We start from the raw sequence: 15,751 nt of genomic DNA, 5'->3' as shown, positions 1-15,751 counted from the left end.
AAAGGGGGCTTAAATTCAAATTCTTGCACAGGCCCTAGCTACGGCTCTACTTGAAATCATATTTTTTAGGGCCGGACTTGGTCATTTAGCGGTCCTCTTCAATATTACGTGGTGGATATACACTCTACTATAGCTGGTTTGGCACAGAAATTAACTCAATTTTGTTTTATACATCCCCGGAATTTAATTTAGGGGCCCCCCGAAAGTCTTGAAATTCGGATCCATTAAAAAAAACTTTCCGAGGAGGTTCCAGGAAGCAGAGCCGTACTGTCAGGGCCGTCTTAAGAGCATCGTGGGCTCCGGGCCAAAGTGATTTTTCTGACGCCTTACCTGACACTTTCTTGAATTTGAACCAGTTGTTATTTTTTAGACCTCCAGGCCCATGCGTTACGACGGCACTGTATTCGGTTCGCATTAGCGTCTCGAAGACTACAGCACTACGTTTTAACCGTACATGCACCTCGTACTCATTCCTCTGCGGAATTTCTAGAGAATCGGTACATTCCGCAATGTGCTCTATGTGTTTATGCGTGGCCCTTAACCGAGGTGTAGCAGGGCCGTCTCTATTCTCAGAATAGAGACGGCCCTGGGTGTAGCCAGAAATTTCGTTCGGGGACCAAAGTGATAGAACAATCGATTTGGCCATGTTTTTCCTTTTTTTCGGTCATTTCGGAAGAGGGGGGACGGACTAGACCCCCCAAGTCTCCCCCCCCCCGCTGTCCTAACACATTCGTTCATGTTGTCAGAGCTGTGCTTTTGTTCCTTGTTCTAGCTGGTGCTATCATCTAACTTCCCTTTTTTGAAGTGGTAAAGGCTTGAGTTTTCATGTTATGTAAGGCTGCGCTCGCTTGTAGTGGGACTGAGAGGTACGAGTTACAAGAATTTCGACTAAGAAGAAAAAAAATGCGTAGGGGTGGAGGAAATAGAGAAAATGACCAAACGGGTTCTGAAATATGTAAGGGTGCGATGTTGATGATCCGTCCACAAAAGCTCTTTTTTTTAAAGAGGAAGAGCAAAAAATAGAAAACGGACCAATATATCAGTAGATCGAGGTGAAAGCAAACATGTTTGTTCAAGTCGCGCAGATCGTTGAGTGGTCTATTTTTCTCTCGCTTCTCGAGTGTGTGTGGTGACGTCGCCAGTCTCTATTCTCCCGTCCCCCTTGGTCGCCTCACTATGTGCGCGGGCTGTTTCATGATGAAGTTTCTGCCTGCGGCGGAGAGACTTTTTCAAAAGGCGCAAAACTAGTGCACGCTGGTTTCCGATTCCGTGAGTCGGATCGGTCATCAATACTGGAGCAAAAGTGAAACGACATACTGTTCTGTAATGATATTGATTTTACTTGATTAAAAAGGCATATTTTACACTTATCCGAGGACTGATTACAATCATAACCACGTAAATACAAGAACAATCCAACTTAGTCAATTTGAAGCTCAAGGGATAGAAAAAAGGTTCGAATTATCTAATTAAAATATATTGAATGCTATCATTTACTATATCTGTACAAAGCTTTAATGAACCTGAAAACATTTCATTTGTAAATTTTTAATATATAGGGTGTTTCAAAAAGAATCACCCAATTTGAAACACCCTTTTACGGATTGGTTAAAAAGCCTCAAATTCAGATTTTTAATCAATCAGTGACGGTGGCTACTTACAGAATTGGAAACCAGCGTGCATTATGTTCATACCCAAATGGGAGATCGGAGCCAAGAAGTTGGAAAAGCGCAGACGATAGCATCATCGTCGTTTCTCTGATGCAAAGGCGGTCAACTCTTGTCTGGTTCCCCCTTTCAATAAATTTCCAATTAAATTCCATAACAAATGAGCACCAAAAGCCATAGTAATTCTAACGCTAATTATTTTGACTGTTGCGAGAAGAAAACATTTTTTGCTTATGCCAGCTGGTGCCGAATTTTCAGACTCGTTTCCAGATGGCGCTGCACACCGTCTCCCTATTTGTTCTAACCAAAAGCGAAGGCTCTAGGTTTTATTGCATTGTTCATCCATTGTTTTAATAGTTTTTCAAGTATTGGAATGAAGCCCGTCCGTTGAATGAGCTCAATTGTGTGTGGTGGTGGTGAAAGAATCGCTCGTCAAATCAAGTTTTTTTTGATGGAGATTCTCAGAAATTAAGTAGAAGAAGAATCTTTGTGAAGCAGCTCATGAGAAATCGGGTGCGCAAAATATCTGAGAGTTGAGGTAAGTGTGAGGAATTCCCGTCCTGATATTATATTGGAGCAGGGAGTGGGGATTAACAAAATCATTCGAGTGTAATGGTATCCTATAATATTAAGACGTGAGAAACTCTTGCTTACATGTTCAAATGCACGTTTGTCCTACACACGTACATTTCTTGTGCGTGTTTACAAGTTTTAGTTATTTTTCATTATTCAATTTTTTTTTTCTTCCCAAGCGTCAACGTAATATGACCATCGAGGGTAGCGTTATGTAGGTTATGTAGGGCCGAGAGGAATGTCTCCACAAACTTCTAGTGTTAGAACTTATATTTTTAATTTCAAATACGGCGTGTTTTATTTACCCAAATATGTTTCATAGATATTTTTATATGAGTTATCGTGTGAGTGAAAACCAATTGAAGACAAACGTTGCAGTGAAAGCCCTACATATCGGCTTGTAACTGAAATCGCGGAGCGATTTACATGTGGTTATCAAATGTTAAAGATGCAAAGAAATACAGTCGAACTTGGTTAATTTGAAGAAAAACAAAAAAAGTTTAAATTACTCAATTCAACCATATGACATAGCCAGACTTACAAAAACTCTTGATAATTATATAAAAATTTATATTGAAATGCTATCACTTACCCCCCATGGCAATTTTCTTGTTGCAATCGATGTTTGTATAAAACCTAATTAATCGCAAGAACTGTTCCCCAAAGCAGAATGTGTCAAAATCTGCGTACGTCGCAGAACAGTTACTGCTGCAGCAGAACAATTTGTAAGAATTTTAAAGAAAAGGTGCAAAAAACAATATTACATGAATGGGGATTTTTACCGCAGAACATTTCCAGTTAGCTCATGGCCGTTGCAGAACACTGCTAAATATTCTGCTTTGGGGGAACTATTTCATTTGTAAACTTGTAATTTCCATTTGTTTTCCTCTGGATGCTCTTAAACATTGTACAAAATCTTCAGGTTGATTTATAGAATAAAAGATTAAGCTTTAGCAACCAAATATTTTCCCAACATGTCTGTAGCTTTAAGCAATGGGGACCTCTGTTGTTTTCTTAGATTCAGCCATTTTTATGAGCAGATTGTTTTCTTCAAACTTTTTATACTTAACCATATTCGTAAGTCAACCAGTTTTTCTTTTATATACAGTAGTGTCTCGGTAATCCGAGGTGGATGGGACCAAGGCCACCTCAGATCATTGAAAAACTTAAATTATCTAAAAAACTATAAAAAATGCTAGCAGACTTACTGTGCTTTTATTCTTTAATAAGATATAGCTGCTATATACAATGTGTTTATAAAAAAACAATGTTAAATGGGCGCAAAGATGAGAGAGTGATTGAGAAGAGTTGGGAATGGGATTCGTGGTGAAGGATGCCGAGACAAATAGCTTTCAACTGCCTTCCCAATGACTACGCAAGCAATTAGGTGACAACGCCATTGTCCATTATTATAAAGAAAATGGTTAAACTTGCTCCTCTTTCTCAGCAACCCCCCCGAAAGTTCAAATAGTTTATATCCATTCAAGGAAGTCTAGTATTTTATTACACTAATTACCCATTATAGGGCTGGGGGTTGCTTAGTCCCTTTCTGATTAAAAATTACCATATAATACATATATGATATATAATTCTGGGGAAAAGATTAACTTTGGTTCTTGGAGGGGAAAAAAAAGTTATCTCAAAAAAAAAAATTGAAAAAAAAAAAAATTTCATTGTCTGGGATCATCCAGAAACTCACTTTCTGGGCTCAGACTTTTGAGACTTAACTGTGGTTTAACAAGCGTATGAATCCAGTTTTAACATAGGAAAAAATGGTGCTGGGTTGCATTGATATTCCAAAACAAATGAACAAGTTTGCTTTGACACAAATCTCCAAAACATTTCCACCAGACAAGTAACTGGAGTTACAGCATGCCAGTTTGAAAATTTTGTTTGTAGAGGAGTTAATTATCATACACACTTTCGTATTTCTTGAGTAGTAACATGTATCTGCTATTGGCAGGTACTAATGCCATCCACGATCAGAGGGTTTAATTACCCTAATGGGTGAAGGATTAAATGCTAAACAGCAACAGGTCGAAGGAACTATGGCAAAATACCCGAACTTGTGTTTTTTGTTTTAAATTGCATGTTCAAAAACTTATTTCAGTGATACTGTTCAAAGTACTTTTAATCTAGTAATGTGGTGAGAAAGAATGTGTTAAACATAAAAAAATTCTTAAAAAGCTGGTTGTGTTCAAATTCTTTTAAGTTGTCCTGCAAACTCGGCAGGTTTAAAAAGAATTTTATATTTTTGGATTTATCTGCTCGAATTTGGAACAGCCTATTGGCTGCCATAACAAAAAAGGTGTTATTACACCATGTTGCACTGAACTGATAAAAGGAAGAATTTTAATTTTAAAACTCATATTTCTTGTCAATAAAAGTGATTTAAAGGTTATGCATAAAGGAGTTTTTATTTAATATACAACTATATATATATAATAAAACCTTTCAAAACGAATACTATATTAACATTATAGTTGATAAAATCCTCTAGTAACTGCAGTAAATCATAATTGCATGACTATAAAATGAACTAATTTTTTATAAATCACGGTTTCATCCATTTCTTTTGCATTCAGTTTGGAAGAGACCTATTTCTTCCAGGTGGTTTTACCAAAATTCTAACCCTGGCAGCACATACGTGATGACCCCAATGCAGAATGTTTTGCGTTCTGCAACGAGAAATCTATTACAGCATACAACTGCTAAAAAAATTTTTGTTTTTCAGTGTTGCACTGCTGTGAGGAAAATGAGGATTTTGATATTATTTTCCAATATTGTAAATTGTAATTATTGTTTGTAATCTGTGTTCTCTAATGATCTTTAAATTAAGACAAAATTTTCTTTCTGCAATAGTACGGAAGAGATCAGTCTCATTTAATAAATGAATAATGTTTTGTTTTTTTAAGTCAAAAATAATTTTGTCAATTAGATTGAAATTAGATGAATGGATTTTAAAACTTCCAATGAAATTTCTCCAGGTCTAATGAAAAGATTCAACTAGATATGTGACTTTGATCAGAAGACTGACATAATTTTTACATTACAAGTGTAAATTATGAATAAAAAAAAGACTAGTTTCTTATGCTGGGAAGAAACAGTTGGTTTGTTACAGCACAGTTTCTTCCGCTTGGACTGCTTAATTCTGCAAAAGACTGATGCAGTTACTAATTTGTATACATAATTATAAGTTATTGAAATTAAATTTACTTAATGTTATAGAAAATACACACATGTGCTGTAAATGTTTAGCATAAATTCTAGCTTATATGATAAATTTTTAAAAGAAAACTAGTTTCTTCTGGCCAGTTTTTTCCACTTCGGAAGAAACTGTCGAACCCTCTGCTTCAAGTAAGTTTTAATTGTTTTAGGGAAAAATTGGGCCGCTGATTTCAAAACTGATGTTACTTTTGCTGTGGATTGGCTCTAGTTTTCAAATAATGGATATCCTTGCTCTTTCAGTGTTGTCTGAAGCCAGTAATTTTCGTGCCAAATTTTTACTTTTAATTTTTGGTTTATTTTCCTATTCCATTCAATATTTCATTTGTATCACCATTAGGCATCACTGGTCTATATGGATTGATATTAAGTTTGTTATTGATTTACATTTCATATAGTTCCAATACAATTTTTGTACTGCTTATGTATTGCTATTGAAATTTAATTTTCATTTTATCTGAAAAACTGGAGCCAATGCGATAAAGCCAATTTTAGATTTGGATTCAATGCACCAGAATCGCCCTAAAATCACGGAAATACCTTTGGAAAAAAAATATTTGTTGAGCTCTGTAATCAAAGGAAATTATTCCTTTTCATGTCATATGTTGGTGAAATACAGCTTTTGGATAAGTTTACAACAGTTAAGGACAGTTCATGCTTTTACTGTTTGATTTTTTTTTTTTCACAAAATTTGGATTTTGATATTTTTTTAATTTTTAGTTAATTTTCATGATGTTACTTTTATTTAAAAAAAATCTATTGATTTCTATGTTATACTTTGGCTTTTTGAAGTTTTAGACGGTTAAGTACTTTTGTATCCATGTGTTCTCTTCAAAACTCCAACCCCTATATTGTCCAAAATAATTTTGTATAGACTAGAGTAGAAAATTATTTTACAATTATATTAAATATTTATTCTTTGTGTAACAGTCACTTTAAATATTACATGCAATCAATTGAAATTTTTATATTGAAAACAGTATTTAAAGTTTTTGACATGACATGTGTCAAAAACCTGCCAACCCTGATCATAGGACTGAGGAGAAGAGCATAAGACCTCTTGGTGGCAGTCAAATACACACACACACATGCACAGTAATGCAAACCGCATACTGTGTTAGGGGGCCACTCTCCTCGCAGATCACTTTTTAAAATCCTGATTGATCTCTGTGGTATTCTTATGTTATCAACCCGAGAATACCAACTCTACATCTCGGAGACGTAAAGGTATTGGCAGTTAACATGCAGTTTTCATCAGCTTTTTTTCTTAGTATTCTAGGGTTAAAATCCTGATAATGTGAGTCTACACTCTTCTTAAAGGGCCTCATTTGTGTATTTCTTCAAAAGCTTCCATAGAAATCTGGAGAGACTTCATACAATCAGACCTGCCAACTCTCCGGATTTAGGTGCGAGACTCTGGATTTTTCATCCTTCCTCCTGCTCTCCAGATTTGTTGAAATTTCTCTGGATTTTGGCAGAAAATTAGATTTTACGCGAGTTTTCACGTTGTCGTGACATCAATAATTGCCCTCATCGTTAGAAAAAACACCCATTGAGGACAGCTGTGGTCATTTCCATCTAGCAACTGGAAAAAAGTCTTGGTGATCGCATTTAAGCAACTGGCAAAAACGTGACTTTGTTTGCATAGCGTTTATCTGCAATTATTTATCAGGGGCATGAGACCTTGGTTGCTGAAATTCCTGTATAATCGTTATTGTATTCCATTAACAGCGGTGGGGTAAACACAAGTTTTTATCGTCAGCAGCTTTGTACTTTGAAGTTTTTTAATTGTATCCTTTGATTCAGAAGGAAATATAAAACTTTAAGCTGTATAAAGCTAAATATAAAGCTTTTAAGAGTTCATATACCCAAGATTATCAATCACTGATAGTATCCACAAAAGGAAATAATTATGTTTTATGAACAGTATGGGGATGTGATTTCTCTTCTGCATGGAAAGACTGACAGGGAATTATATTTTGCTCAGTGGCAATGCAGAACCCCCATAGCAGAATGCGCCAAAATCTGAGACGTACGTCGCAGAACAATTTGGAAGAATTTTAAGAAAAAAGTAGTAGAAAACACTATTACATGTATTGGGACTTTTACTGCAGAACATTTGCAGTCAGCTGAGGGATGGTCGCAGAACAGTGCTAAACATTCTGCTTTGGGGTGCAGAACCTGCCTTGGGGGGGGGGGGGGAAATGGAACTTTTTCTTAATTGATTAAAAAAAATTTTTTGTGAAATTTTTTTTGATGAAATCTATGAGAGGAGGGGGGGGGGGAAGAATCTCCTGATTTCTGGATTCCAAAAGTTGTTATTGGCAGTTTTTTCCTGGATTGCAAGAGGCAGGAGTTGATCTATGGGGGGGGGGGGGCGCGTCATGAGGTCCCCCCCAAGCGAATTATGTAATATCACCCACAATGTGATAATTCTTGAAATTTTCATTACTTCCATATGATAATATTGCATTCAATCTATCCATTGAAAATTATCTGTATCAATGTTTTTGATTAAATAACAAATTAAAGAAAACTAATTAGAAAATGGGAAAAATCGGAATGGATTGAAAAACAAAAAATGGAGACTATTCAGGAAAGTTATTTTAGTGAGATGCATGGCCACCCTATTCACAATTTTTCTTTTTAAATCCCCCCTCCCAACAGCGAGTTTTAGATCCACCCCAACAAGGGGTTGGTTTTCGATTCCCAATGGAGGCATGGCAATTTTTCTTTCCAAACTTCATCTCCGCTTGTGTCTGGCCTTTCGTTTTGAAAATCATTTTGAAAATATGATATTCTTTTCATGAAAGTATTTTAGCTCACCAATTGCTGGGGGGAACTAAAAATCACTATCATGAATCCTGTTCATTCACTAATATTGGAACAAGATGATAAAAAAGAATCTTAAAAATAAAAGATTGGTTTGCAAATCCTTAATTGTAGTTATACTTGTCTTTTTTTAAAAATTCACCTTTGCTCTCAATTTAGATTTTATTATGCAGAATAAAAATTAGTTTCAATGTTTTAGTTCCTTTACAAGTCATTTGACATTTTATATGCTAGTGTAAGATTAGTCAAGGTTGTGTAACCTTCTGCTAGTAGGTAGCCGCTGTGGTGGTCGAGTGGCAGCACTACACATAACAAGCATTACAGAGAAACAAAAAAACTTCGCGTCAGGTTTCACTACACGTGCACGCACATTCCCGCATGTACCGATTCGTTGGGGGGTTCCGCGGGGGGGGGGGGTGGTGCATGTGTGGTGTAGTAGGTAGGGACTCCAAAAAAGGGCTTGGGGATCCATGATGTTCTTAAGTCAGCCACCTCGTTGGGCAATTTGCCTGTTGTGGCGTTGTATTTGTATTGTATAGGTTTACAGCAGGGGTGCACAACCTCCATCCTACTGAGGGATTCCATCCAGCCGGTGAAAGTTTTTCCATAGAAAAGTATCAATACACACAAGTATCTGAGCTGACCATATTTCTATCATAAAAATACAGGATATCGCTAAAAAGTTGTCAAGGCAAGTAAAGTTACCAATTACAGCTGAAGAATTTGTCGAAGGAAAGTAATGTTGGCAGTTAAACCAATAAAGTTGTAAGAAGACAAGTTGCCATTTATTGTTGGAAAAAATTAAGCAAAGTGGTACGGCATATGAAAGAATGTCAAGAGCCAGTAAGGGTGTCAATTACTGCCAAAAAAATTGTTGAAAGCAAGTAAAGTTGCTGCCTATCGTTAAAATTTCTTAAAAATCGCCAGCCATGCAACTGATGGGTACTGCAGGGTCTGAACTAGCAGGGGTTGGCAATGCCCCGGGCAGTAGTTTTGGTGGAAACAAAGGACACACTGTTATAAAATTATCAAATTTTAGTTGTGAGAGGACAAAATCATGTTTGCTCCGATCAACAAAAATCATAGTCCCTGAGTACTGCAAGTCTCAAAATTTAATTCATAAAAAAAACTGATATGTTTGACAAATATTAGATAAATATTATATGGAAAATAGATTTGTGAGATGAATATATATTTGACTATAATTAATCATGATAGTCATAAATATCATAATACAGGGCTGGACAAATCCCAGGTCTCCATGGTGACTAGGAAATCTGTATTGGCGCCTAAAATTTGCATAACTAAAGTGTAAGTATTACACAATTTTTTGATATCATAATGTGTCTTACAACATGGAAAGGGTCATAAAGTCCTGGAAAACTGAAGGGAAAAACCTCCAAGAAAAACAGCCCTAAATGTTGTTTTTCTTGGGGGAAAACCATTCTTTGCGCCCCTGAGAAATTTGGCTGGTGGGTCATTCCATGTCAAATCACCCAGCCATCACACAGAGTCTCAGATTTCAATGATTTTTTTTTCATTTGTTGCATTTACCATCTTTATTAACCGTGTGAAATATTATTTGCATATCTCTAAAACTTTTTGAGAAAAAAAAATGTTGAAATTTATCAAAAACTGATGCAGATGACTTTTCCGAGGCTCAATTTTTAAGCGGCATTGTTTGAGAAAATAAATCATAACTTTTTCAATTTTCAATATATTCAAGTGAAATTTTCACTAAAGTGTTCACAAAAACATACAGAATATGAATAAAAATAATTCATACACTTACATTTGAAATTTACATGCAAAACAATTATGTAAACTTTGTTTTTGTGGAATTTTTCGTTAGAAAAAATACAATTTTTCAAACTTATTTTTAGACCAGAGGCACAGCAGTTACCAAAACAACTTCCATTTTAAATTTCTCCTAAATATATGAAATAAAATACTGGAGAAAAAAAAATAATGGTTTTTTGACCGTTAATATGTTTATTCTGGCTCGCAACACAAAATTCACCGAAATTAGACTGGATCGTTTCGATTTCAAATCATTCAACTAGATATTGAAATGCAACCCATCATCCCGGATTCCAATTATTATTTTTTATTTATTGCTTCTACTGTGCTTGTTGACCATGCAAAGTTTCATGTACATATCTCTGTATAAGACTTTTTGAGAAATGTTTTCGAACCTCATGAATGACGTCTCTTAGGCTAACCCCATTCAAGCAATATTATTTGTGAAAATATATCGTAACTTTGCAGATTTTAAATACATTCAAATGAAATTTCCACTAAAATGCTCACAAAAAAATTCAGATTATGAATAGAAAAAATGTAAACCTTAGAGGAAAAAAGTCATTTGAATTTAATTTTTTAATTTTTTTTATTTTTAACACAATTTTTTAAACTTTTTTTTTTTGGATGCACAGCGTGAATTTTCAATTTTTTTAAAATTTAATCCTATTAATATATTAAGAAGAATAGAAAAGTAAACATTATTTTGACAGTTAATACATTTGAGTAACAAAACGCAATTGTACTATATGACTACATTAATTATTTTTGTACATTTTGACTTCATATAATGATTCATGCTTAGTAAAAAGAAATTTATATTTTATTTTTCATGTACGCTTATACATTTATTACAGTATTCACTAAATTAAGTTTCATGAGTAGTTAATGCAATAATTCGAAACAATTAATAAATTTTAAAATTCTAGGATTAAATGAATTCATGAAATAATTAGAAATGTTAATGTAATGTGTCAAATGGGAGTTTGTGAAAAAAAAAATGTTTTGAGTGAATAAAATAATTTTTCAAATTAAACCTTCATGTTCAGATTCTTAGAAGTGTTCAAATTCCAAATAATTAATTTCACTTTTAATTGATCTATAAATATTTCTTATGATGCAACAAAGACGAACTTTTGCAATCTGATATATTTTTGCATAAAGAATTATTTTGTATTTGATAAATCCAGATAATATTAATCATATATATAGATTAATTTTTCAAGGTTTTTTAACATGCTTAATTATAAAGTTATTTTACCACAACAGTGTTAAATTTTTTTTAATTACTTTGATTTTTACAGCATATATTTTAATAAACATATATTTAATGTACATGATAAATATGAAATGGTTATACTTGTGTGAAAAAAAATCTACATTATAATATTTAACACAAGCCTCTATGTATTTTTCCCAAGAAATAATTTAAAATAGCTGATAAAAAGCCAGAATATGAGGTATTAAATCACAAAGAAAGAAATAATTATCAGCTACAACCTAATTGTTGTAGCTGAGGCAGATGGAAGAGAGTAGAATTGAAAACCTATTGTATATAATGCCTGGTGGTGATATATAAGATGTGATGTTTCTTGTTGTGATGATGATTGTAAAAAATAATAGCTTCTGTGAAGATATAAACTATGGCACACTGGTCTTTGTCCTTCAGAGGGCAGCTGGTGTCTTATTTAATTGTTATCATCCCAGCAGGTGATGATAAAGTCACTGCTGCTGCTTCATTGTGAAAACTAAAACAAAAGTGTTAGAACTAAACTGCCCCCCTCCCCCTATCAAATGATGCAAGTCTCAATTATGATCTTGCTAAAGACAGAGAATGTGCTCCATAAAGTAGCCTACTCCAGGGTTAGCAAATTTTTCTTATGATAACACAATTTCCATTTGAGCTAAATATTTTATATCATTTTGGAATTCAAAGTAAAATGTCAGAAAAGACACTTGAAAAAAATTTATAGTGTTGGAAAAAAAACTGGATCTGACTGTCATAAAAAATATTATACAAAAGTGTAAAATCTGTTACCCATTACATCATTGGACCCATCGGACATCAATATTGAGGAGTGGAGCAAGTTCTGAACATTTATCTACTGTGTGTTTAAGCATCATAGAGCTTTCTTCTCAAAGTATGAAATATATCCGAAAGCATGCTTGAATCCTTTAAAATGTCATAAGAAAAAAATAAAAGGTTTAAGGATAGTAAACTTGTATTTTCCATGTATAAATGAAATAAATGGTTGTACAAAATCAATTCCAGGGCAAAAAATATGCCATGCCTGTAGAGACAGCGAATATAAACAACAATAAATTAAATGAAGAAACTGAATACTGTGAAGAGATGAACAGTGATAGTAATATAGAGAAGTAACTTTGAAAAATGTCAATTATTAAACAAGAAGCACTTGAAGAAATAAATTCATCTCTACAGAACATAGAAGAGTCACCAATTAAACTTCATAGGGTAGCTCTACAGTGCAAGTCAAACAATGCCAAAAAAAAAGTTGAATCTGCTTGTAACACTTTGAAACCAAATGTTTGTAAAGTTTTTGAAGAATTACCAGAAAATGAATCTCAAAGCACACTTAATGAAGATATTAAACAGAAAGCAAATATGATTATTTTGGTAAAGTTAATTAGAAATAAGACTCAATTTAACCATCACAACAAGGGGAAAACTGCAAATTTTAACTCTGGCCCCTGCTTTAAGAAAGGGGAACAAGGAAAAAAATCTGAAGAGTTCAATGTCACTGAATATGCTGTGCAAAAAGCAGGAGAGCTTTTGTAAATGAAAAAGCAAAGGCTAGCCATTGTGTTTTTATTATAAAAAGAATCAAAAATTAAATTTCAATCATTTTTTTGCAATCTAATTTTTTAATGCAAAGGTTTAAATTTTCTTTCCTAGTCATAATCTGAATTTTTTTGTGAGCATTTTAGTGGAAATTTCATTTGAATATATTAAAAATCTGCAAAGTTATGATATATTTTCACAAATAATATTGCTTGAATGGGGTTAGCCTAAGAGACGTCATTCATGAGGTTCGAAAACATTTTTTCTCTCAAAGTTTTTGAGATATGTACATGAAACTTTGCATGGTCAACAAGCACAGTAGAAGCAATAAATAAAAAATAATAATTGGAATCCGGGATGATGGATTGCATTTCAGTATCTAGTTGAATGATTTGAAATCGAAACGATCCAGTCTAATTTCAATGAATTTTGTGTTGCGAGCCAGAATAAACATATTAACGGTCAAAAAACCATTATTATTTTTTTCTCCAGTATTTTATTTCATATATTTAGGAGAAATTTAAAATAGAAGTTGTTTTGGTAACTGCTGTGCCTCTGGTCTAAAAATAAGTTTGAAAAATTGTATTTTTTCTAACGAAAAATTCCACAAAAACAAAGTTTACATAATTGTTTTGCATGTAAATTTCAAATGTAAGTGTATGAATTATTTTTATTCATATTCTGTATGTTTTTGTGAACACTTTAGTGAAAATTTCACTTGAATATATTGAAAATTGAAAAAGTTATGATTTATTTTCTCAAACAATGCCGCTTAAAAATTGAGCCTCGGAAAAGTCATCTGCATCAGTTTTTGATAAATTTCAACATTTTTTTTTCTCAAAAAGTTTTAGAGATATGCAAATAATATTTCACACGGTTAATAAAGATGGTAAATGCAACAAATGAAAAAAAAATCATTGAAATCTGAGACTATGGGTGTCATTTTGGCATTTTGCCAGGTGATTTGAAATGGAATGACCCTGGTGTCTAAATTTTTTTGATTTGTCCAGCCATCATAATGGGATTTATAGGTCGTAAAAATAATCTTTAGTTTTTGATTTTAAAAATTTGAGTAAGCCTTGTTGCAAACAAGGCAATGCAATTGTTTTCTAGAGTGGTCAATCTGTTAAGTACTTCAAGGAAAAAAAATTAATAACCAGTTACAAGAGAAGAAAACTTATATTTTCCCTAAAAATATGATGTTTTTTTGTGTTAATTTATTGTTTTATTATTTTTGTCAGATGATTTAATAACTTCTTTGAAGTTTTTGAGCAAATGAATGAACAAACTGACTGTAGCTCTGTGACATTTTCCTTGGATGATTTGGTGGTCAATTCTGATGATCTGCTACCTCCTTTCGTGAAATTGGAAAGATATTCGAACAGTGATTCTGTGCTACACAGGTACAGCTCATATTTTCTATGTAATTTATGTATCAATTGTGTGTGTGAACTATGGCAAGGCTTGTATGATAATTTTTTTTATGCATGACAGGTGAAAAAGGGTGGGAACACATTTTTTTAAAACTTGATTAACAGGTTAATTTCATTAACCTCCACGTCAATCACATCTTATCTCCCAATGGCTTTCTTAATATTCACAATTTTCCTATCCTAATGAAATCTTCACATTTTGGAGGAAGGGACGGAGCCAAAATTGTTAGTGCAGTAAAACCTGTCTTCAACGGAATCACGAGGATCAAGATTTTTTCCGTTGAACACAGGTTTCCGCTTAATAGAGGTTCAATTGACATAATGTGTAAAATTTTGTAACAATCGTATGTAATTGAAGTACAGTATAATAAAACTAAATCAATTGAAAATAAACTTATTTAAATGTACATAAGGTAATGAACATTATTTACTCTATAATTACTAAATATTTATATTTTCACAGCATCTGTATCAAACTTCACCCACACTGAGTTCGTAATCTGAATGTCAATATCTGTCATGTCAGATGCAGTTTGTACATTGTCATCTATGTTTATGTAATCCTCAGCACCAAGGCTGTAACTATAATTTTTGTGAGGGGGGGGGGGGGCAATACAATTTTGCTGCCCCGACCATTGTAAAATTTGCCACCACCTAAATTTTGCTACCCGAGAAATCGCCCCCCTGCCTCCATCTTATTCCAGCCTGTTCAGCACTTGTGATCAATGAAAGCAGCTTTCAAACAATTTTGAAAGTCTTGTATATCATTTGGAAATCTAACCATTACACACTGATTTCTCCCGTAGAAAAGCCTGCTCTAGCCAAAAATTTTGTTTTAATACAATTTCTCAAATTTTATTTAAACAAATTTCATGAATGTGATGATTTTCACCCTGATACTATTTGTAATTGTGCTTATATATAGAAAAAGTAATAAATTATAATTAGCTTGGATTAGTTATCTCATCCAACTTGAAATGGAAAGATCATACTACTTTAATTGTCGATAAACTAAGAGCAATTATGAGTTTGATGTTTAAACTAAAATATATTATTTCATACAACATATTGAGAGAAGTGTTCTATGCATGGGTATTCCCACATATATTATATGGATTAACTGTCTGGGGAGGAACATACAAAAATTCTATTCTATCTTTAAGCCGTTTATGATTTTTTTAGACTAGATATTCTACACATTAACAATAATTTCTCGCAATGCGATGTATCACTAATTCATTTTAACGTACGTACTGTACTTTATTTTAAATAAAGTTGACTTACATTGATTTTTATACATGAACAGCAATACTTTATATAAATAATTTATATAAAGTATTGCTGTTCGTGTATGAAAGTCCTGACTGGTATCCCAACAGAGCAATTACATAAAGAAGTACTATGCGAACAGAAAATCT

General features: G+C 33.4%; 1 protein-coding gene across 2 annotated transcripts in view; it reads left to right on the top strand.

The window, feature by feature from the left end:
* Positions 1–1,669: 1,669 nt before the first annotated feature.
* The window catches only part of LOC149083200 (serine/threonine-protein phosphatase 4 regulatory subunit 1-like), a 71,423-nt gene continuing 57,341 nt past the window's right edge, over positions 1,670–15,751 (top strand). The window contains exons 1-2 of one of the 2 annotated variants that reach the window (XM_089236386.1): positions 1,670–2,205; positions 14,142–14,303. In XM_089236386.1, coding sequence (XP_089092512.1) covers positions 14,176–14,303 — 128 coding nt within the window. In that variant the 5' untranslated portion in view covers positions 1,670–2,205; positions 14,142–14,175. The remainder of the gene's footprint in view (positions 2,206–14,141; positions 14,304–15,751) is intronic. The other variant, XM_089236387.1, reaches the window with a different exon arrangement.

This window comes from Pholcus phalangioides, unplaced genomic scaffold (assembly GCF_987345545.1).
Source record: "Pholcus phalangioides strain wild (caught in Gottingen) unplaced genomic scaffold, Ppha-v1.0 ptg000009l_1, whole genome shotgun sequence".
Taxonomy (NCBI): domain Eukaryota; kingdom Metazoa; phylum Arthropoda; class Arachnida; order Araneae; family Pholcidae; genus Pholcus; species Pholcus phalangioides.
Note: the sequence above shows the minus strand (reverse complement) of the source record. Positions and strands in the feature narration are given on the sequence as shown.